At 42.7% G+C, this 22310-nt stretch overlaps 2 protein-coding genes across 2 annotated transcripts; one reads left to right on the top strand and one right to left on the bottom strand.

The window, feature by feature from the left end:
• Positions 1 to 253: 253 nt before the first annotated feature.
• On the bottom strand, positions 254 to 18601 carry galt (galactose-1-phosphate uridylyltransferase). Its single transcript, XM_035390523.1, has 11 exons — positions 18409 to 18601; positions 15997 to 16166; positions 14728 to 14803; positions 13790 to 13838; positions 13036 to 13165; positions 11179 to 11235; positions 10600 to 10722; positions 9219 to 9351; positions 8404 to 8487; positions 5339 to 5493; positions 254 to 2922 (listed from the first exon to the last, which is right to left on the bottom strand). Exons 1-11 carry the CDS (start codon positions 18455 to 18457, stop codon positions 2818 to 2820), a joined length of 1131 nt encoding a protein of 376 aa, XP_035246414.1. The 5' UTR covers positions 18458 to 18601; the 3' UTR covers positions 254 to 2817.
• A 49-nt stretch (positions 18602 to 18650) lies between these two features.
• On the top strand, positions 18651 to 22145 carry sigmar1 (sigma non-opioid intracellular receptor 1). The gene is made up of 4 exons (XM_035390524.1): positions 18651 to 19082; positions 20627 to 20827; positions 21299 to 21391; positions 21752 to 22145. Exons 1-4 carry the CDS (start codon positions 18938 to 18940, stop codon positions 21979 to 21981), a joined length of 669 nt encoding a protein of 222 aa, XP_035246415.1. The 5' UTR covers positions 18651 to 18937; the 3' UTR covers positions 21982 to 22145.
• Positions 22146 to 22310: the final 165 nt, after the last annotated feature.

Raw genomic sequence — 22310 nt, 5'->3', positions numbered from 1 at the left:
AGCAGGTGAACATGCATGCACTGGGTTTGTTTGTTTACAGGAACAGGTGAATGTGCATGCACTGGGTTTGTTTGTTTACAGGAACAGGTGAACATGCATGCATTGGGTTTGTTTGTTTACAGGAACTGGTGAACATGCATGCATTGGGTTTGTTTGTTTACAGGAACTGGTGAAAATGCATGCATTGGGTTTGTTTGTTTATAGGAGCATGGTAACTCTGAAGTAGAAAAGTAAAATCCACATGAGGACTGAATAAAAACAAAATAGTAAAATTAGATTCTTGAATAAAAGGAACAATGCTCCAATTATACATGTGAAAGGCATGATATGTTACATATTCATACTTAAAAAGCACAGACAGATAACACACTATTACAGAATGCTGTCAGCCAAGGATGTATTGCATGGGCTTTAAATAATCTACATTCTGGTGATGCATTTAACTGCAACAAGATATCTAGTCTGTTCTCATCTATTTCAACAAATTCAATTATCCATTTTCATTTAACATTTTTAAGTCAAAAGACTTGTTTTAACACACATGGTAATTAAATAAAGGCCTTATACACTGTGCACAAATAAGTCATTTGACTGAAGTCTTAAAGCAGCGCCAAATTGATACAGGAAAGCTATATTATATCTCTTTTGATACCTCTTTTTTTCATATTATACCTCTCTTGATTTCTTTAAATTTTGTGTAATATCAAAGAGACAAATCAATAAGTCTAAGTGCAATCTTTCGCACGACTTCTGTATACTTCCTGTACATAAAGCAAATTTAAATGCACTGGTGTTGATTCATACTTCACGTAATAACCTCAGAATTCATCAAACAGTAAATACAGTACTGAGACACGATAAGACATAAGTACATACTTTCACTATGTCAACGTAGCGTGTATGAGACGCACAGCATCGGGCCTAAGATCACACAGATGCTGTGTGTTCCTGTTATTAGAGAACGCACTGACAATTCCATAATGTCGGGCTGAGCCCAGAGCGGTCTGGTAACAATACCCAATCAGGCAACACAATTTCATAAAATACAACCCGCATTTAGCATTGAAAAAATTGACCAAATCAAATCGAAAGTGACACCACCCCTACATTGGAAACTCCATATCTACCTATAATAAAGACAATATCTTCATTAGACCTCCAATAGTAATAGTAATTGATTGTCCATGCATTATTAGAGTGAAAACCTACCGCCAAGAGATGGTGCTATTCAATAATAAATCAATAGATCCTGCTTTGCAGAGACAGCTGAACAGTCAATATTTTTCATTTGAACATAGCAATAACGATTATCAATTCCTGCTTTTTCTTCTAGCATACTACCACATGTTTCCTTCAAAGCACACTGCCACAAGTCACTCCCACTTTTCAGTCTACTGAGACCTTCCAATATACACCCTGCTGATTGGCCCACACTAGTCAACAGTATGGCCAGTTCTCACCCTTTAGCCTCAGGATGCCCACCCACAATCTGTAGGTTACTGGCTCATTGAGGATTTGAATGTGTTTAATTTCTTTCCTTCAAGAGTTGCAGGATAGTTCATCCTGTTAAGACACTCTTCCAGTGTGTGGATGGGATTCAGCCACTGCTGAACAGCGTCCCCTGCTGGTCAAACGAGGGCCAACATTTTACTTGGTCAAGCTGCACATGAAGTGTCTCTCTCCATCCCGCGTCTATTCTTGGGACTGCGATGAGAAAAGAACTGGCAGCTGACATCACACATCTTGGAGGACAGCCTGTACTTAGCAGCACTCCCCCGAACTGCTTGCAGACGTTGAATTCAAAGACCGAGCCTTTTGAATACGACCGAGCTTTCCAAATTGGGAGAAGAACAATGCATTCTTCCTTCCCTGTCTCGTCAACACCTTGAGACCAGATTAATAAATTAGGGCTTAAACAGACTGCGACATATCCACGCATCGGTGCCAAACCTAAGACCAAGAAGCTTTGTTTGTTCACATGACAGATAAACCACTGAATGAAAGTACTAGGCCGATCTGTTAGCGTTAAACAGCGTCCCTATGGTGAGGAGCAGAAATGTGATTATTCAAGTGTCGAGACAGTGTAGCTTGACAGCCAAGTACAAATGACAAATTTTAAATTTCCAACACACAGTGTCGGTAAGCAAAGACTGGTTCCAATGGAAAGCATAAGGAGAGGGACGCCAAGCATGTAACTGCCCAGGCAGTCATTAGGCTACAGAGAGAGAAACAGTTCCTTTGTTTAGCATTGTCGATTTTATTGTACTAATATTTAAATGGGGTGCAACAGCATTGTCATTTTGATTTTGCCTGTGCGAAAATACTGCATAAATTCGAAGGTTCGGCCATTTTGTTTCTTTTGCTGATGATCGAGGCATGCCGGCTCACAGCATTTTGTCCTTCCAAAATGAGTCTCGCGCAGTGACCCGTGACACATTTCACAAATTTATTTTCCCTCTCGACCCCACTTGCAACATCTTCTCCCCCCAGCGGCAGTGAAAATGCCCTGGATATGTCTCCCCGGGGGGAAACTTAGTAATTACACACTTCATTTACATGGATGTCAAATGGGCCTCACCCAGGAAGGTACCCCGGTACCACAGAAGAACTTTGCCTTTCAGATGTATGTCCGTGTAAAGCCCATCGCTCACAACAAATCGATAGGCGAATGGGAGAACGCACGACGTTCTTCGTTAAGTCTTTATCTTTACCGTCCGTGGGATAATCGTCGGCTGTTATCATACCGGAGCGACCCCCTGAAGGACCCCCTGAGGGAAGCTCGCGTCTTATCTCCGCCGTCCATCGGGTAATCCCGGCTCACTCCCCCTTTCCTCCGGCCGTCCCTCCTCCTCCTCCTCCTCCTCCTCTTCTCTCCCCGGCCTTGTAGTGGTCCTCCGGCAAGCTCCTTAATCTCCCCGCCGCCTGTGAAGCAGCAGAGCGAGGACTTTGTGTAAACGCGACGGAACGCGGCTCCCGCCCGCCATTACGCGGACGAGAGGGCGGCCGCCCCCGCCGTGAAATCGCTCGAAACGCGCGACGCGCGGCGGGGCGGATTAATCAAACGCTAAAAAAAAAAATTTGGGATTCGGAGCGAGGCTTTCGCGTCGAGAACCTCCGGGTGCGGGTCGAAGGAGCGCGCGTGTGCAATCTACGCGGCCCGGCGGAACTGACAGGCAGTCAAACAGCCGAGTTTCCTGGCCACACAAACGGAGGGAAAGTTCACTTCAGGTAATGCGAATATCCCGAGAAAAAAAAAAAATTAGGCCACCGGTTCATTATTGTCGTGTTCAAGCGTAGTGTGAACCACATTGCCTACAGCGCATGGTGTAAATTGCAAAACTCTCTCGCACAAGTTATTTTTGCATTAGCTTAAATTAATGAAACTTTGGAGTCGCTGTACTTTGAGCATGTACCTATTTCCTTCCTAACTTCTGTCCTATCTTCGGGAAGATGGCTGTAAAATCCTGTAAAATAATTTATTGAAAACTGATTAAATCTGGCACTCTGTGGGGGATTTGATGGGATCTGGATCACGGGTGCTTTGACCCCTGAATGCTTTGATAGAGATTTTCCAAACTCAAGTCCATTTAGGGTAACCCTCAGTTTTGAGTCCTCTGGTGGAAAAAAACAGTTTTCAGATTTTACACTTTAAAAAGCAGGCAGGTAATGGCAAATGAACTGTGGCTCGGATTCCCCTCAACCTTACTTTAATAGGAGGGGAAACAAGCACAAGTTAAATTACACCTGAAAGACAACGCAGTGACACAGAAATGCTACACGAAATGGCTACCCTGCGCTCACGCAGCAAGAATGAAAATGAGCTGGAATCAAAAGGGTCAAGAGGGTGAAATGCCTGCTGGAAAAACAACATTGAAAGCAAAACAAAACGGGGAAAAAAAAAACGCAGAATGTGAAATTAGCATGCTGTTAAGCAGCAGCAAGAACTTAAGGGCTTAACTACAGAGGACAGCCACGCTTAAGTTGATTAAATCTATCAAAGGACATTTCCCTATTTAATTAATAATGACAATCGCTTAATAAGTGCGAGCTATATGAAATATGTAAGTGCTCTCGTACGACTGGCCTGGCTCTCTTAACTTTGGTTTTTATTAGACTGCCGCAGCCACCCGTATCTAGTGGTGATTTTAATAGTGCAGCGCTGAACATCATATCACGCCGCCCCTCTGACGACCTAACAGATGCCCGTGAAATTCCGACCCGCGAGCGCGCGACGGAGCGCGTGCGGCGTTAAAGCCCGCCTTCCCCCCCCCCCCCCGAAAACCATCTGGCGCGAACCGTTCGTCTGCAACGTGCCCCGTCCGGAAGCAGAGCGTTAACAGGGGCAGAGTCACTCGAGTTCTTCAGTCTCTTCAAATTCCGTTCGGCAGGGGCTCCAAATCAAACGCAGCAGTAAGGAAATCTCTACAACGTCCCGGGGATTCTCCGCGTTCGTCTCGACCGCTTGCCTCGACCGTAAATGTAACTCGTAAATGCGACCGCATAGCGGGGGTCACCTGCTCGTTCACTGGTTTGGGGGATCAGAAGAGGGGGGTCTCTCGTCGCGTGGAAATGTTAAGGAATCCTGGCACGCGTTAAAATCGGCAGCGTGAAAGAAACCGCACCAAGAACAAAAAATGGACCTGGTTCTTAACGCATGCCATAATTACAGGCTTTCAGATCTGTCCAACATTTTTACACATGACCCTGGGACCGTGATGCTGGGATAATATTTGCATATTTAAAGAATGAGACGTCGATATGCGCTCAATATTTTTATGCTTTTTTCGCTCACTTTCCGCATCAGAAAAGCTGAATTTCGCCAGCATGTCGCCTATCATTTCACACAAGAGTTAGCACTGCAATATAAGCTTTAAAAGCACAGAATATATTCCTTAGCTGCTTCCTAAACGAAGAATGTTTTATTCTGTCTCACAGTATACTTTTCTGACACTGACCATAACAGTTTGTATATAGTGCTGGGGAAACTGAACGATGCATATACTCCAAGGTCAGAGTAGGCAGTTTTATGCACTGTATCTTTAAGACGCACCATAGAAACCGTTCTGGCATAGAAAACCACCCATTTAATCAACCGCTATCGAACTGAACAATTGTGTTCACTGCATCGAGGGCATTCCTTCGTTTGTATGATGGTATGTTTTGTCGCGAGTAGCCAATTTTCATCTGAAATTGAACTTCTCGATGACGGTCATGCGCAGAAGACGCTCACTCGACGTTCGCTTCTTTTGAATTTCGACACAGGGAGGTAAAACCGGAAGAGAGCAGTGTTTAAAATCTCTGAATACGCGTCTCGCTTCCTGTCAGAGTCCGAATTTACCTGCTCTGGCGTGAGGTCCCTCTGCTCCAGCGCCAGCATCTCGTACCCCACCATGAACTTGCGCACGGTGGCCGAGCGCAGCAGCGGGGGGTAGTAGTGCGCGTGGAGCTGCCAGTGCCCCATGTCCTCCTTCAGGAAGGCTCCAGTGGGCGCCCCTGTAGAAAGAACAGCACAGACTGCTGAGCATGCCCACATCCATGCCATATTCATCCTTGCTGTATCCTTTTTCTCCTAGCATGCTAGCGCTAGTTTACTTTAAAGCACACTGCCACAAGTCACTCCCTCTTTTCAGTCTACTGAGACCTTCCAATATACACCCTGCTGATTGGCCCACACCGGTCAGCAGTATGACTCAGCTTACCCATTAGCCTCAGGATGCCCAGTCACAGTCTGCAGGTTACTGGTTCAGAGAGGATTTGAATGTATCTGAATGCTTTCCTCAGTGCCAGGAAAGGTGCACACCGACCAAAGTTACTGCTCATGAACATGAGAAATTCTGAACTTCTGTCACTGGGAAGGCTACATTACCTACCTTACAGGCATTTAGCAGATGCTGTAATCCAAAGTGACCTACACTTTTTTTTTTGTTTGTTTTTAAAAATTTTTTACAAAGTATGCATTTATACAGCTTGACTGAAGAAATGCAGATTAGCTCCCATACCCAAAGGCACAACAGCAGTGTCCTAGGCAGGGAACCTAACTTGTGACCGTTAGATTACAAGCCCAATTCCCTAAGCATGGTATTACCCTACCAACCTACACGGGGACGCTACGATCTGTCGCGGTTCACCTCACTGGACACCTGGCCACTGATACCAGTCACGGTAATCACCGGTCAGTCACATACCGAATCCAAATGGACCCTGTTTCCCTGCAAGGCTACATCAGAAACCACAGCGGAGAAGGGAACATCGCACATTCGCTATTGTCATCATAGCCTTGTCTGGATTTGAATCGTATCTATGACGTGTAAGTGAACTAAAGTGCAGTGCAAGCCTAACCGTAGTTTGCAAGGATAAAGTTCATGGATCTGTTTCACAGACTGTGGGCTGCAGTAACGTTCACGTTTCGGTAGGCCTCACGGTTGCGGTCGAGCCGCGGTTGTTTGCCGCGTCTGCTTTGAGCAGGGGCAGCGCAGGTCCATATTCCGCCAATGGTTCGGTTAGTTTGCAATTCCTCTGAAGACTGCGGGGAAATATAATTTGTATTATTCCCAATTTGTTTATAGCTCCAGATAAATCTCCATTTACCAGTTTTTTCCTTTATCTCATTGCCAATGCTACTGACTGTCTCCTGTGTTTCAACATAAAAATGCAGCAGCAACACATTAAAAAAAAAAATCGAGCAAGAGACGCGTATGCTCCCGAACATCGAAATCAATTTTCTCTGGAAATGAGTTTTGATGGATTTGCAGAGCGTGTTTCCGAAGGCCCATTACCAGCATCGCATATAATTGAAAAGCTACACGTGTCCGGAGACGGAGAACGAAAGCATCAACTAAAAGGACACTCGAAGCCGCCGAACGCGAACATCGATGCTACAAATCAACATTCCTCACATGAGAAACGAAGCAGAAACGGAGGGCTCAATCAGCAGGAGTGCCATACAGGAAGTACCAGCAGAGAAAAAAAATCCATCAGGTTCGGCAAAAAAACTCTTTGTAATTGTTCCACAGCAGCCAGGTCCTGTCCACTTAGGGAGACTGCACAAACACAGAGAGGCCCTGCTAACCCAGACCCTCAGAAATGCGTCCGTGCAAATGTTTGACCTCAGCAACATTCACGCTCAAACTAACGAGCTTGTTCATTTCCATTGAAGTGGGTACACGGGGCAATTCTGTACAAACTTTGGAAATGCATTTGACGCGTAAGCTTGTGTAAGAGCATCAGCTGGCCGCGCTGTTTGGAACTGTGTTCCTGTTTGCCGCTTCCTACAAAACCACCCGGCACATTTTGCAAACGCTGCGAATGGTGATTTTCTTATCACATGAGCTCAGCCATTCAAATGACTATACTGTCATATAATATATCAGTTAGGGATGGACTAATAATTACACTAATGAAATCTCCATTTCTAGCACTCCCGGGAATCCCAAGGTGAATTTCTTTGCAAATATGTTGTCTTAATCCTTTCAATTTTCTGGCCAAGGATGTCCACAGATCATGAAATGTTAGAGATGAAACAAAATGTTAATTCAAATGAATTGAGAATATTAATGACCAAATATGCTGAGATTAAGCATTTCAAATATCTAGACAGCAAGTTATGTGCAAAAATACAATATGCTAAAACTGGTTTTCATGGCAACAGACAGGTGCCAACACAAACCGCATGGTAAGCCAGGGAAATAAGACAAAATGTGGAAATATCTCATAACAGCCTAGTGTAACACTGCATATGAACATTTATTCCTAAGAGGGAGACTGTAAATGACACCTATTATAAAGAGGGCATTGCCTCTCTATCCGCCTCAGACTTCTCAAACTTCAAAGAAGCCTGTGCCACTAGTAAGATGAAGGATACTGCATCTTGATGAAGCAGAACAGATTCATCATTTAAATATCCACACTCAATATGCTAGCTATGCTAATGCACTCAAATTCAGTTAAAGTGTGAGGGAAAATTGGAATGCACAGTAGATACTAAATAGAAAAAACCAAGTGCCTACAACCATGTTGAAAATTTGGTTATGTTCTGTCGACATTACGAGTGTCCATGTGGCCAAAACCTGTATTCCTGAATCAGATGGCTCTCTATGGCCAAACTGTGGAAACTGGGACATTTTAAATAGCGTTTTGACAAATTGGCAACATGCAGAAACTCTTACTGCCTTTAAAAGCTTTTAAAAACTCCTGCATGCTTCAATGTCACAAAGCCATTCACCAAAATGTGATTTTTGAACAGCGTCCATGAAGACTTTATTCACCCAAGTATCACTTTGGCATTGCCTTACATGCAATTCTGTCCATTCAGGCTGGTAACACAACTCTTTTTTTTACACAGTGTGGCCCAAGCAAACAGTCCCCCCAGCAAACCCCTCAGCCCAAAACCCGCGCTTCTCTTACCATGCCAGCCCATGGAGTAGGAAAAGGATATCTCAAAGAGGTTGTCATATTTGGTCAGGAGCCTTTTCATTATGGATGCCAGTCCTATAAAAGACAGAAAAAGCATCCAAACCAAGCACAACTGAATTGAATGTTGAACTACTGCATGCAGCCTGTCTGTCTTTCAAAGATACATTATCATTCAAGAAACTCCACTGCCTGTTTTACCCCAATAAAAGAGAATAAATATTTTATCTTGCTATATAGTACTGAACCTAGAGAACTGACAAATTGAATGAATTCATCATTTAATCATTAAACAGACAGACACGTGCTGTTCTGTTTGTGATTTCCTCACCAACAGTACAGCAATCCAAATTCACAGAGATTTCTGTGGGTCACGTTGGATGAAGGAAAAGACTGGCACAGATACAAAAGCAGTCTGGAATTGCAAAGATTACATTTCGGGGGAGCAGACAATCATAGGTGCCGAGGTTGGTCTTTTCATCCGTGTTTTTTTTTTTTTTTTGGAGGGGGCAATTTCTGTGAGAGTGTGGGACGGGGGCCTGGGGATTGATGGGGTGACTCAATGACAGGAATCGACGCAGGACACCCGACATTAAAAGGTCAGAGAGGGGGAAATAACTTCAAACAGCCCTGCAAACACAGTGTTATAACAGCTGGTTCCAGGCTGCATTCCGTTATCAGGACGCTCTATAATCAACGTGCATAAGCATCAGCAGGGCGAGTGTTTCGAGGGTTTAGCTGTTCGTAGAGAGGGACTCTGGCGGACGGTGGATCTTCGCCGGCCTGCCCGGCTTCAAACGCGCCCTTACCCTCTCTTTCACTCGCGGTGAGGTCCGTCAGGCGAAGCACGTGCCTCCGGGGAAGCAGCAGGGTCTGGAAAGGCCAGGTGGCCCAGTACGGGACCACGGCTATCCAGTCGTCGTTCTCCACCACCACGCGCTCCTGGGGGAAGACAACCGAAACGTCCTGAGGCTTCACACGGAAGAACGACTCGTTCCTGAGCTAAGACCCCAGCTGTTTCGCTGCGACGGACGTCAGTCAAATAAAAAATAAAAACCCGCCTCTTGTCTGCAACAACGTCCGCCAGAATAAGTTTCTAAATTCAGCCGTAGAAAAGAAAGATAGCGAAGATTTGGGTGTAACGTCTTAAATGTCACTCCAGTATTAAGCCCAGTATTAGGACTTGCTTGTTTAAAATGGTTTTAGCCCTGCATTCAGAATGCAGCAGTTTCAAGTGCTCTGCAGTGGTTTTCCAATGTAAAGAAGAAATTTGTGTTTAAGAAGGTCAGGGGATTTTGAGCATTTAACCCCACCGTGCATTAACTGCCGACCAGACGTACTCAAACGAGACAAGACCGGAGCCCTAATAGAATTCCAAGGACGACACTGCGCAGAGGAGCTGGGTAATGGCCGCTAACCTGGCGAATGACGGATGAAGAAACGCATTTAGCTGACAGGCGCTAGTCACCCCGGGCTCAGAAGAGATGGAGGGGGATCACGTGATGCGGCCCAGACCCCCCCGCCCCCCGTTGTGCCACGAGATCGGGTACGGTAGAGCACACACCGTTCTATGACGCCAGCTCCTACGGTCTTCACTGGACAGTGCCAGTCCATTCGGTAATCTGATCAAGGTGCTAATAAAAAGATAAATCTGATAGTGCGGAGTGCAATTTATGCCCCCATAAACACCTGCTTCCATCAGCACTTCCTCTCAGCTTTCTGTAAATGGGTTAGACGTCTGGTCTGTCGCAAGTCCCGTGTCAATGCGTTTCCTTGGTTTTGCGGTAACTCTGTATTAAAGACTAGTCTTTTAAGTTCAACGCAAGTGTCTGTCCATGGGTGAGCGAGACACTTGTGCTGTACTTTATAAACTATATTAAACTCAATAAATCAAAAATCATGGTCATTTTCTGAGGAAATGGTCTGCCAGACTACTTAAATCAGACCGCATAGATTCCATTTTGAAAAAAGCCTGTGCAGGTATGAATGAGATGAGCACCACCTACACAGTGCATATATGACCTGCTACATTAGTAATGAGGACAAACGTAGGAAACTCAGACACCTAACTCAAAAGAAGGCCATGAGCTCGAATGAATCAATGCGGAATATAAATTCACTCACATTCAGTAGGTTGAATCACACGGATAAATTTGAAGTCACACAGAGGAGCGCAGTCTGTCACCGTACCCGTCTCTCGGCCTCCATCTTGGCGTACTGCACCAGCATGACCTCCCCGTGCTCCTTGAGGTGCTCCCTCTGGAAGCGGTCCGCGAGGCTCGGCTCGTTTGGGAGGAAGCTGCTGGCCCAAACCTGCGAGAGCAGCAGAACGGGACCGAGAAGCGCATTACTGCGTTTGCACTGGAGCCAGTAGATTCAGACATTTCTCTGGGTTTTTAGGCCAGGACGGACCACCGTACAATGGAAGCAAAATATTATGGCTCGTCACAAATGTGAATAAAATAAATCTACTGTATCAGTGTTGATTTAACACTGATTTTGCAAAGCATCATTATCGACTAAATAGGAAAAAACTATTTCTTGTGGATTATTACTTGTGAAAGTATAGAATTTTGTTGATCTCAGACAGAGGTGCAGTCCAGGTAGTCCCAGGCTGGTTCTGAACTGCATTAATTATACAGCCCACCTCCAACAAGCTGAACGGCATTCGTTTTACAAACCGATTACGATGTAAAATGCAGCCAGAGCTTTCCAGAAAGAGCAGGGCCCGGGGGCGGGGGGGGGGGGGGGGGGCGGCTGGTGCCGTACCTGACAGTGCGGGTGAGGGTTCGAACATCCCATCATGGCTCCTTTATTCTCAAATATCTAAAAGGCAGATGAGAACCCAGCGTCATTTCTAATGCAGGACAGGGCATATTAACTGTGCCTACGGGGCTGCCTGTGCGCGAGCACGTCTTCCTTTGGAAAGCAACTGTGTGGCTCCCATATCTGAGTGGGTGCAGATTTCAGTGCCAAAATGAACATAAAAATTTTTTTTCTTACATAAAAAGTAATTTCAAGATAAACAGGACATCTTACAGATAATTGAACCCACATATAACGGCAGTCTTTCTTGAATTACCCTACTTTTTCCCCTTCATTTATTTATTTGTTTATTTGTTTGTTTGCTTATTTGTTTATAGCCAGCTTTCAGCTCTTACACCCCACTTTAATAGGACTGCAGTGTAGCACAATGTTCAGAGAACTTGGCTTGTTTCTCAAAGGCCATAGGTTCATTTCTGCAGTGGGGTGCCGCCACTGTACCCTTGACTAAGCTACTCAACCTGAATCGCTTCTGAAAAATATACAGCTGTATAAACTTATTACACGTTTTAAAAATAATAATCTGTGTAAGTCCATCGAGACAAGAGCATCTGCTGAATGCCTAAATATAATATAGGGCAACGTAAAGCACTGTGTTACAGAACATTATAAATGCAGTATTTTTCTGAAATTATGGTCTCCTAATATCCTAGTAAAAATCCTATACAAGAGTAAATATTGTGTACTCAAATAAAATTCTGGTAATAATCAAGTTTAAGGATATCATTAGGATTCTGGAAAGCCCAGATGGCATTTTTTTGTCGAACGAGAAGACTGAGGTTTTTCAGTGTCTTCTTACATAAAAACACTTTTTGATTAAAGACAATCCATTCTGAAAGAGGAAGAAAACTGAAGACCTGACTTGACAGACTAATGCAAGAGGCTGGTCACCAGAATGATGAAGAACATAATCCAGACTGATAGATCAATCAAAGGAGTCCCTCTAAGAGATCCATACATGCATTCAGAATGGAAGTGAACTCATTTAATTTCATGCACCTGACAAGTGAACCTCAAGAAAATGCTGAGATTCTCCAATACTCCCGATACCGACTTTGACTTCTGTTCTCACTTTTTCCATCCTTTTTTAAGATACATGGCAATGCATACCAATGCAAGATTTATATGGTACTTAAATATCAATCTGTGGAGGTAGTTTTAAAGTATTAAAACACTTGAAGAAATGTGCTATTTAATTTATGTGTTCAAATCAAAAGTTTAATTTAAACTGCACATCAAGTTGGGTTCAGTTACTAGGACGTGTTTCACAACGAGATGAGTTGAAATACTAAAGTTGAGGGCCACTGGTGGTGAACAAAACTGTGTCTAATAAATTATGCAATAATGCTGCGGTGTAGGAATGAGGTATTCTCTGCCAACCCATGGCAGATGATATACTCGCCATCCAAATTTGTTCTTCCAGTTTCAGCTTTGTGTGATAAAGGCCAATATCATGAAAAATTTCTTCCAAAATCTCGCTGTCCAGCCAAACTATTCATTATCTGTCATTATCTTGAGGGCGTGCTCAACAATTAAATCACAGGTATAAATAAACCCATCTTAAAAAGTGTTTCTTTGGCGGGGAAAGCTTCATTTGTTGTACCTATTCATCCAAATGCAATGGAAAGAGAGAGACATCTACTGGACAATCAACAGAATGCATCTTTGGATCGCTGTTAAAAACCCGTACCACCTGTTACAAGATACCTGTTACTTCTGAAGAAGCTGTGCACTCAGAAGTGAAGTATCTTCTCATTTGTTCATGAGAAAAATGTGCCTTTCTGTGGCTTTCTCTGTGATTACCTGCACCCACGGGTAGTCAGCACCCAGCTCCTCAATGAGCTCCGCCCACTTGTCAATCACTTTTCTGATATCGCAGAGCTCCATCAAGGGGAGGGTGATGTCAGACCAGGGATGGAAACACATCACCTTGCTGAAACACAATCGGGGGAACGTGACACACGGTCAGAACCGTAAGTGAACCAGGTGAAGGTTTGATTGTAAAACCCGAATAAGAACAGAGAGGACAAACATATCGGCGCTCCCTTGTAAAGAATCCAAAACTTACTACGTATTGGATTTGTTGTATCCTTCTTATTGAGGATAAAGTATGGGCCCAACTTCCAAGAGTTCACTGCTGCAAAACACAGCCTCTAAAAGGGGCAATCTATTTTCATAATATATTCTTCAGAACTTCCAAGGTTTCACTTTTTGAAACCTCATCTGATGCCTTCTACAGTGTGATGCCAGGTTGACCACAGATGGACCCCCGAAAATATCTAGGTGTACCAATGCCTATAGCACTTATAATTTTAGTCCCATTCAGCCGGACGACTAAAATAAGCGATTGTTGTGACGAACGGGGATTAAATGTATAACCCACATGTCCACTTTCCTCCTTATTTGTAAAGCATGAAAAAAGCACAGTCTAATGCAACCACAATATTGCCTCTTTAGAATCATTCCCAAATCACTTCCCAGCTCTGCTGAGAAATCTAATCGCCGTCTGCATTCTGGGCGACAAGCCTGGCGTAAAATTTAAACGGTTTGCACTTACCAAACGCCTCTGGCAGCTTTTGTCTGAAAAAGAGGGTGATCCTGGACACCTTAAAAACAGAGAATGTCGTTGGATGACTGAAGCGACACAGCTTGGAGCAAACATGTCGAGACTTGGCCTTCAAATCCATCATTAGGGAAATCAGAGGAGATTCGTTTATCACGCTGACGACAGGGGCCCTAGGGGAGCTTGGCACATCATTCTCATTTCTTGTATGCCCAATTACATTCATAGGCAACAAGCATGAACACGCTAATCTTCACTCGTGTGCCTTATTCCGTTACGTTACATTATATTACGGTACAATCCCTTGGCAGACGCTCCCTTAATCCAGAGAGATGTACAGTACAGCAGTAGAGAACATCACGGCTAGCCGCAGGAACACAGAAATGTGGTATCACCCAGGGGCCCATTCATAATCATTAAGCGTCACGTTAGCCAAACAAGCAAGAATTTACCTTGCAACAAAATAAAGCACCACAAGACAGACAACCTAACTTTACACAGCTTTACCTTTAACATTATCCAAAAGAAAATACAAAGAAAGAAAGAAAGAAAGAAAGAAAGAACAGGTTTAGTACGCAGTATGCAGTAGACAGCGCATACTTTGAGGACACAGTTGTTAGGAGGCTGATTTAGACACAGCCTATGTCCCAACGATATTTTGAAGATATAATGGAGCTGCCATTTAGATGCCTGATACGCTAGCACCAAAGTTTTGCACTAATCTAAAAGTTTGGCAAAAGTTTGAGCAGAAACTTTCAGTGTTTTTTTTTTCTGTGAGGGAGGCAAATGCTGCATCAAACAATAGCGTGTCAAACAGAGGTCCTGACTCATTCATATTTACATAAAATAAGAAGAATTTCTGTAACACTCCCATTCTTTTAACATTTTCAGCTTTTTCCCTCAGGGAAGATGGCTTCTGACCCAAGACTCACCAGGATCTGGGGCATCTGGCTGGAGAGCGGGGAAGTCATTATCAAACAGGAAGGTGCTGTCATAGTCAGGGTTCACCTGTGACAAAACAGATATGAACGTGAAAAACAGGAGATGAACGTGATACCCAAGAGATGAACATGCAGATGGAGGGGTTGAGAGGGTGTGACATGAAAACAGAAAGGCCCAATGTCAGAAACAATTAAACATGCCAAACGTACTTGACTTAACAGAGCTATATCAAGTTATAGGATTAGTGAGTCATTTTATTTGGCAATGCTTCATTTTTTTACTAGTGCCAGCAGGATATACCATTTAAGAAAGAGTCTTGTTTTCAGAAAATTATTTGTGTGGTACTAACAGAAGCGCATCATTTCTGTTGAAATTTTCAGGTACAATTTTTTTAGGTGAGGACAAACTCTACAGTGGCAAACAACATAAAGAATTAGTCTAAGTTAAGCACAAAAATATATATTTTAGATATTATATTCCTACTTAATGTCCGTTCTTAGTATTGCAGTCCATAAAGAAATAACTGAGTTTGTCTGTTTATAGTCATACTATTGCAATTCTTCAGAATACCATATTATTTAAAAATTCACATCACTGAACATAGGGCAGAATTCATTAAGCACATCTAATCACTGTTCAACTCTAGATTCTGCCACAAAATTAGCAACTCACATAATTTTATTCACTACGGAAAAAATGTGTAAAATTGGGCAAGTGCAGCCATAATTCAGTCTGAGAAGGAAAGTTTTTTTTTCTTTGTCAGCTGAGTAAATGTTTGAAACCCAGTGTCAACCTCAGAGTACTACTCAAGCTGAGGGTCTAGAGAGACATATCTGGGTAATTTAACAAGAAGTAGGCGACAGCTGAACTGCATCTTTAATGAATCGCTGATTTCAATATTCTGCATTATTCATTCCCACCTGCATTCTGACCCTACAACCGAGCCATCCGATTAAGACGATTTTTCACGGTCGGCTAGATTTCTCAGTTGCTTTGATATCCGTCAGTAAAATTCACTTGATTTTAATGTGCCTGAATCACATTGCTAATTGGCAGCAATCACAGTTCTCTCGAGGAGAATACTAATCTTCTCTGCCCTCATACATCACATGAGGCATATAAAAATAACTGGGTACTTTTTCCCCCATTAAGGGTGTTTTCTTGAGTTCCCGATGATTAACTAGGATTCCGGAAGACTCGTCTTATTTCTCGTACAAAATTAAAGAATGAAACGACGCATGCAAAAGCGGAAGCCTCACCTCCCCGTTGGCCCTCCGGTTACCGGGGCAGAGCGGATTGGTGGGGTCGTGTCGCGGCACATCGTCCTCGGATTGTTTCTCCACTTGCCCTTTCCAGGGCCTCTTCATGCGATGGGCGGACACGAGGACCCAGGAGCCGCGCAGCGGGTTGTAGCGCAAATGCTGGTGCTCTGAATGAAGGACACAAACTCATTAGCGGTGAGCGATAAGGCCATAAAAAATAATTATTACATCATCATTTTTCCTGAAGTTTTGGGATATACAACGCATATCGCAATATTGTGAGCTAGTGTGAGTATGAAACAAAATAATCCTGATAACATGATTAATAAACAAATGTTTTTTTTGCAAGTTTTGAAATCAATGGATTTGATTTCCATTTTTCAATTGCTCTAAATGTATTGATGAGTCCTCAGTTTGAAAAAGTAACATTATCGCATTTATTCATAATCAGGAAACGTTGAGGCACATCTCAACAGCGAAGGTATTGGAAACAATATTGATTATTTCTATTAAATTATTAATTGTATATTATATTCCTTTTTTAGTCATTGTAACTTAAAACCGTTGCAATCCATGTGTAACTCTTCACATAAAAAAATCTTACAACTCGAGTCCTAAAGCAAACTGTTTATCTAATACTGAGTTAAACAAATATGAAAACACAATTCATATGCTACAAGTTTGAAAAATTTAACAGTTCCCAGGTTCGAAGGACAAATCATTCATTGCACATGATCACCATTAATACAATATACAAAAAATCCAGGTCCAATCTGTCCCAAATAACACTAGTATGTGTAGAAAAATAGGAGCAGTGACTGGGATAAAAGTTTCAGCCACGTTTGGTGTAAAAAGAGGACAAATTATTGCATACAAAATGTGTTTATGTATTCAGCAACCTTCAACTGGGTTACTCTTATAACTGTAACTGAAATGTGTATTTTCCTTTTGTAATATGTAGTGATAATAATACTAATGCCTTTATTACTGGATGAGGCTATTTTGTCTGCTGTTTCTAATAACCTTACTATGTGCAAATACAGCACTGATCCTATATGAACATAGATAGTAACTTTAGTAATATTTAGATGGTAACTTTTTATACTGACTCTTTTTAAAACCCTTAACATAATGTTTATGTAATGAAATGATCACACGTGTCATTTGTAATTAAACTACATATAATTTAAGTGTAAGCCTACCTGTCAACCCCCAAGACATATGCCCATATTTTATACCATCCCAACCAGTATACATTAAAATCAGTATGAGTTCATCACAGAAAAATTGAGTTACAGCACATGTAGCCTTTAAAGATAGAGTGTGCTTCATAATGTTTGGGACAACAACATCAGTGGCAGCCATACACGCCCAAGCCATAACACCCCCACCACCATGTTTCACGGATGAGGGGTGCTTTGGATCTTGAGAATTTCCTTTTGGCCTACACACTTTGCTCTTGCCATCACTCTAATACAAGTGAACCTCATCCTCATCTTTCCACAAGACCTTTTTCCAGAACTTCCAGAACTAAGGAAGTAACTGAACACCTGACTAATCAGAATCTCCGGTGAAGCCATTTGTCCCAAACATTATGGTGCCCTGAAAGGGGGGGGGGGGGGGGGGGGGGGGGGGTGGAAGAAGCTGTAATTTCTATTTCTAAAATGTACATTCAAAAACATTTACTAAAAGGTGAGAATCTTCTATTTAACAACACATATATGTTTTGATTCCAAATCTAAAAGTGTGGAGTACGGAGCCAAATCAAGAAAAATATGTTGTATGTCTCCCAAAACGTCATGGAGGGCAGTGGACTTTTACTCCAGTGAATTAGGATTCTCGTTTCCTCATCTAATCTCCTCCCCTTCCTTGTGGTGTGTTTAGTCACGAGAATTACACGAACTCGGGGAGTTTGTTTGAATGTTATTTGTAATCTCTACGAACCAGACATCACTAGTATTATCAACACTGACAGAGTCTAGTCAATTTCCCTTTTAGAAAAGCAGAAAATTCACGTTTCAAAACGATACTACTACTGAATTCACTACTTTCATTGAATAGCTGTAATCATGTGAATGAACATAATTCGTCAGAGCAAACATTTCCAACTTATACAAGCCTGCAAACTGACTTGCCAAAGGTTGTATGTGGTGCAACAGTTACTTAACTGCAAACACGACCTAAACACGATTACATGGCTAACAGATTGAGAATTGCATTTAGTAGTTGGTCTGATCGCTATACTTGATCTCGAGTTAATGTATCTACTATTTTTATTGCATGCTCTACTGGACCAACGTTACGTTAACGTTAGAAAATCTTAAGAGCAGAAGCAAGCTATAAACACGGTTCTCTAGTTTGCTGGCTTAACTAAACAGAGATAGAACACATGACAGTGACCAAACAAACCTCCTGGATCAAAAATGTTTTGGTTTTGATTATCCGATGCAGTTGCCATCTACACGCTAAGCAATTCCTGACTACTGTGTCACGTTCACGTCACTTGCGTTGAGGGTTAATGGAGATCCGAATCTGTGTACAACCAATCACCGGTCCAGCTTGGAGAATATTGGAGAATCTGCACAGACCTCGCGTATACTTCCTGAAATCTGCTTGACCTGAATGCAGCCTCGATGTCGAGCAAACCTTTGCCACTGCGCAGTGCTACGCGTCGGGCAATCTTTTCCTTAGCGCTGCGCAGGCGTTGCACAGCTCTGCTTGCCTTGAGCCCAAAACGCATTCATTCTCAAGGGTCCTATTTACGTTATTGAACTTGGGCAGGCTGGGGAGTCATTCAGTCATAGGTCAAATTCAATGAAATGCGCTTCTGTGTTTAACGAAAGCCCAGAAGATTTGACTCATATTCAATACGTAAGAAGGGGTGTTTTTGCCCCATGTGGATTTTTCAGGTTTGGCTGCCGTATGTGATTTAGCAGTAATGTCTTTTACGAAGACAATTTTGAAACTCGTGGTTGCCGCGGGAGTCGTCGTATTACTAGTGCAGTACTTGCAGTACTGGATGTCAAATAAGCAGTATGTTTTTAGCAAGGAAGGTGTCGCCAAGATCGCTAAACAATATGCAGGCAAGTAGCCTACTGCTTTGTTTCCACGGTGTCGTTATTTATGGAAACGTGCTAAGGGAAACAATGTTCACAATGTGGCTAACCGATTAGTAAAGCTAACCAGGCTCAATATCCAGATAAATGGCCAACAAACTACTTGCATTTTGCCGTTGTTGCCAAATATGTATCGATACTTCCTAGCCTATATAACGTTAACAATTATGCCGATCTAACAAGTTTATGCAGTTGGCTATCCATACAATGACGCGAGTTGAGATTAGACTGTGGTAGACAAGCCATATACTGCATTTGAACTTGCTGTCTAATTGGGGGAAAGTCCACCTAAGTTATTTCACAACGTTTCTGTTGCGAGTTACGTTCGTTGTAACCATTTTTGGACTTCATATTGCAGATTTGGCACAGACCGCATAATGCCGAATATCTAGAAAACGCAGGACAAAATTCCATTCTAGAATGTAGGAAACATGTGGTGATATAGCTCTGTGATTGTTAGAAGTTTCGGTCGTATTGTTGGCTGTAACGACTAAATGTGAGTTTTAATTTAGTTAAAATGATAATTGGTAGGTAATATATAACAGTGATTTAAAAAACGATAAAATACGTTAAGATCTACAATGCATAGTAACTGTATACAGCCGTGGTAACCAACCCTGTTCCTGGATATCTACAGTCCTGTAGGTTTTCATTACAACCCTAACAAAGCTCACCTCATTGAACAGCTAGAGATCTCGTTGAGCTGGTAATTCTTAGGGTCTGGTGTGCCAAATCAGGGTTGAAATGAAAACCTACATGATGGTAAATCTCCAGGAACAGGGTTTGTTTCCACAGGTGTAGAGCATATCCAGGGCCAGTTCAAATGGGACAAGCAGATGTGTCCTGTTGTTACAGTTATACATTGTAATTTGTGCAGTAAGTTCTTATTTGTTCCAACATTAGAGGCTTGAAATGAAAATAATACCACATCAGTCCACTTAAATCACTGCTTGTTTTTCTATTGATTTATTTAGTTTCCTAAGCTTAATGGGTGGTATTTTGGACATTTTAATCAACAGAGGGAGGATATTAGCTTTGTGAATGTAACAAGGATGTTTTTTTCTGTTACTTTTACTTTTGGATATAATGTGTCTTTTTTTTGTGGATGTTGCAGGTTAAATAGAATGTTGGGTGTGTTTGTTGCAGCTTTGCAACAATCTAGTCATTTTAAATGTATGTCATCAGTCAAGAATATCATGACACTTTCATCTGAATCAAGTTTATATATTTTTCTTTAATATTGCTGTTGCAAAAACTATATTTTACATTTAACACAAACATTTTCACGGATTGACAAATACTGGGCTAGATTGGTGATTTATTTTGGGCACTTGAGGTTTGTCTTCAAAACTTGGCTTAATAGAGACAACAGTGTGTTGCAGCCTAATAGAGGCCTTACTGTCTTCCCGGCTCCTCTTACTGGCATTCCAGGTTGCATTGCAAGGCCACGGGGAGTGCATTCCTGCCGTAACAGTTGTTCTGTGCTCTGTGTCCTGTTTTCGCCACGCAAGGCCAGGATCATGATCTGGCCTTTGCCAAGGTGGTAGTGGAGCTGCGTAAGACGTACCCTGGGCACATCCTGCCCGACGAGGACCTGCAGTGGGTGTTCGTCAACGCCGGGGGGTGGATGGGCTCCATGTGCCTGCTGCACGCCTCGCTGACGGAGTACGTCCTGCTCTTCGGCACGGCCGTGGACACCGGCGGACACTCCGGTGGGACCTCTCTTCGATTGCAAACTGATTTTTTTACAGAAATTTAAAAATGTAGAAGAGCATGAATTTTAAAGTAATTTCAGGTTCAAAGTGATGCGCATTTTTTTCAAGATGGTGACAAAACAAGAAAGTTAAATTGTTTTTTTTTTGTTTTTTTTTTAAAGAAAACTATCCTTCTTCTGTAGCCAGCACTGTGAAAAAACAAAATGGCATTTATGGTGTCAGCATTTGCCAAGATTAATATGATCGTATATAATCCATACAGCCATGCATCTCTTCATCATTTAGAGAAAAGGTGAAAACAAAACATAATAAGACATGTGGCATTAGTGAATTTGCAACTGATGTTGAGATGGACCACATTCTTGGCAACTTTAGATACATTTCCTCTGGTGACACTAGCCAGTGAGAATATGCTTTATTGTAGCTGTATGTTTGCATTTTGAATGACCATTCATTCTTCTTCACCAGGTCGGTATTGGGCTGAAATATCAGACACCATAATCTCTGGGACGTTTCGGCAGTGGAAAGAGGGCACGACGAAAAGTGAAATATTTTACCCAGGTTGGATTCTACACCTCTCGAGTCCCGTGATAAAAGCGCAGAGGCATTTCTGTATCAGCGCTCCCTATGGTGTTTTCCCATTGGTCCAGAAAATCTCCAGGCTTCTGTGGTTCCGCCTCTTAACTTCCTTACAGTTTGGTCAGGTTTTCAAACTGACCTCCATCGAATGACTGTGATGTCCAATTAATGCCTTCCCTAAAATATACCATTCTGCTAGTCAACCGTTTTTCTCCAAAGAATCAAATTTTCTGTATTTTAAGTGCTTCTACAAGCAGTATGTGTTTCGGTGAGAACGAAGAGTGGTGTGTCGAAGTTACCCGGGTGGGTAAGGTGTCCTGTTCCGCATTTTCGTCCACACAGGCGACACGATAGTGCACGGCGCAGGCGAGGCCACGTCGGTGCAGTGGAGCGCGGGGACGTGGATGGTGGAGTACGGGCGGGGCTTCATCCCGTCGACGCTGGGCTTCGCCCTCGCGGACACCGTCTTCAGCACGCAGGACTTCCTCACGCTCTTCTACACGGTGCGCGTCTACCTGAAGGGCATGGCGCTCGAGGCCTACTCCCTCCTCGCCGAAGCCGGGGTCCTTTGAGTCCGGCCCGGATTCGTCTGCAGCCCGTCCCCGTTTTCTTTTTTTTTTCTTTCTTCTGTGTGTTTGTGAATTGATCGTGTGGTTGGTTGACCGACAAGCTAATAAAAAAAAAACTTGTTTCCGGTTTGTTTACAGAGGAACTAAAACTGACCAGATTTATGAAGTGTCTTTTGCTGTATTGATCTCCTTTTTCCATTACTCAAAGTAGTTTTTTTATTTTTAACACCTATGCAAATTTTTCCAAAACTTAAATGAACTAAATGCATTATTAACTGCAACTTCCTGCGCAACTTTGTGGTGAAACTCATCTCCCGTAGTGCATTTCTTCT

Source organism: Anguilla anguilla, chromosome 14 (genome assembly GCF_013347855.1).
Source record: "Anguilla anguilla isolate fAngAng1 chromosome 14, fAngAng1.pri, whole genome shotgun sequence".
Classification (NCBI taxonomy): Eukaryota; Metazoa; Chordata; class Actinopteri; order Anguilliformes; family Anguillidae; genus Anguilla; species Anguilla anguilla.
This window is presented reverse-complemented; position numbering and strand designations above follow the sequence as displayed.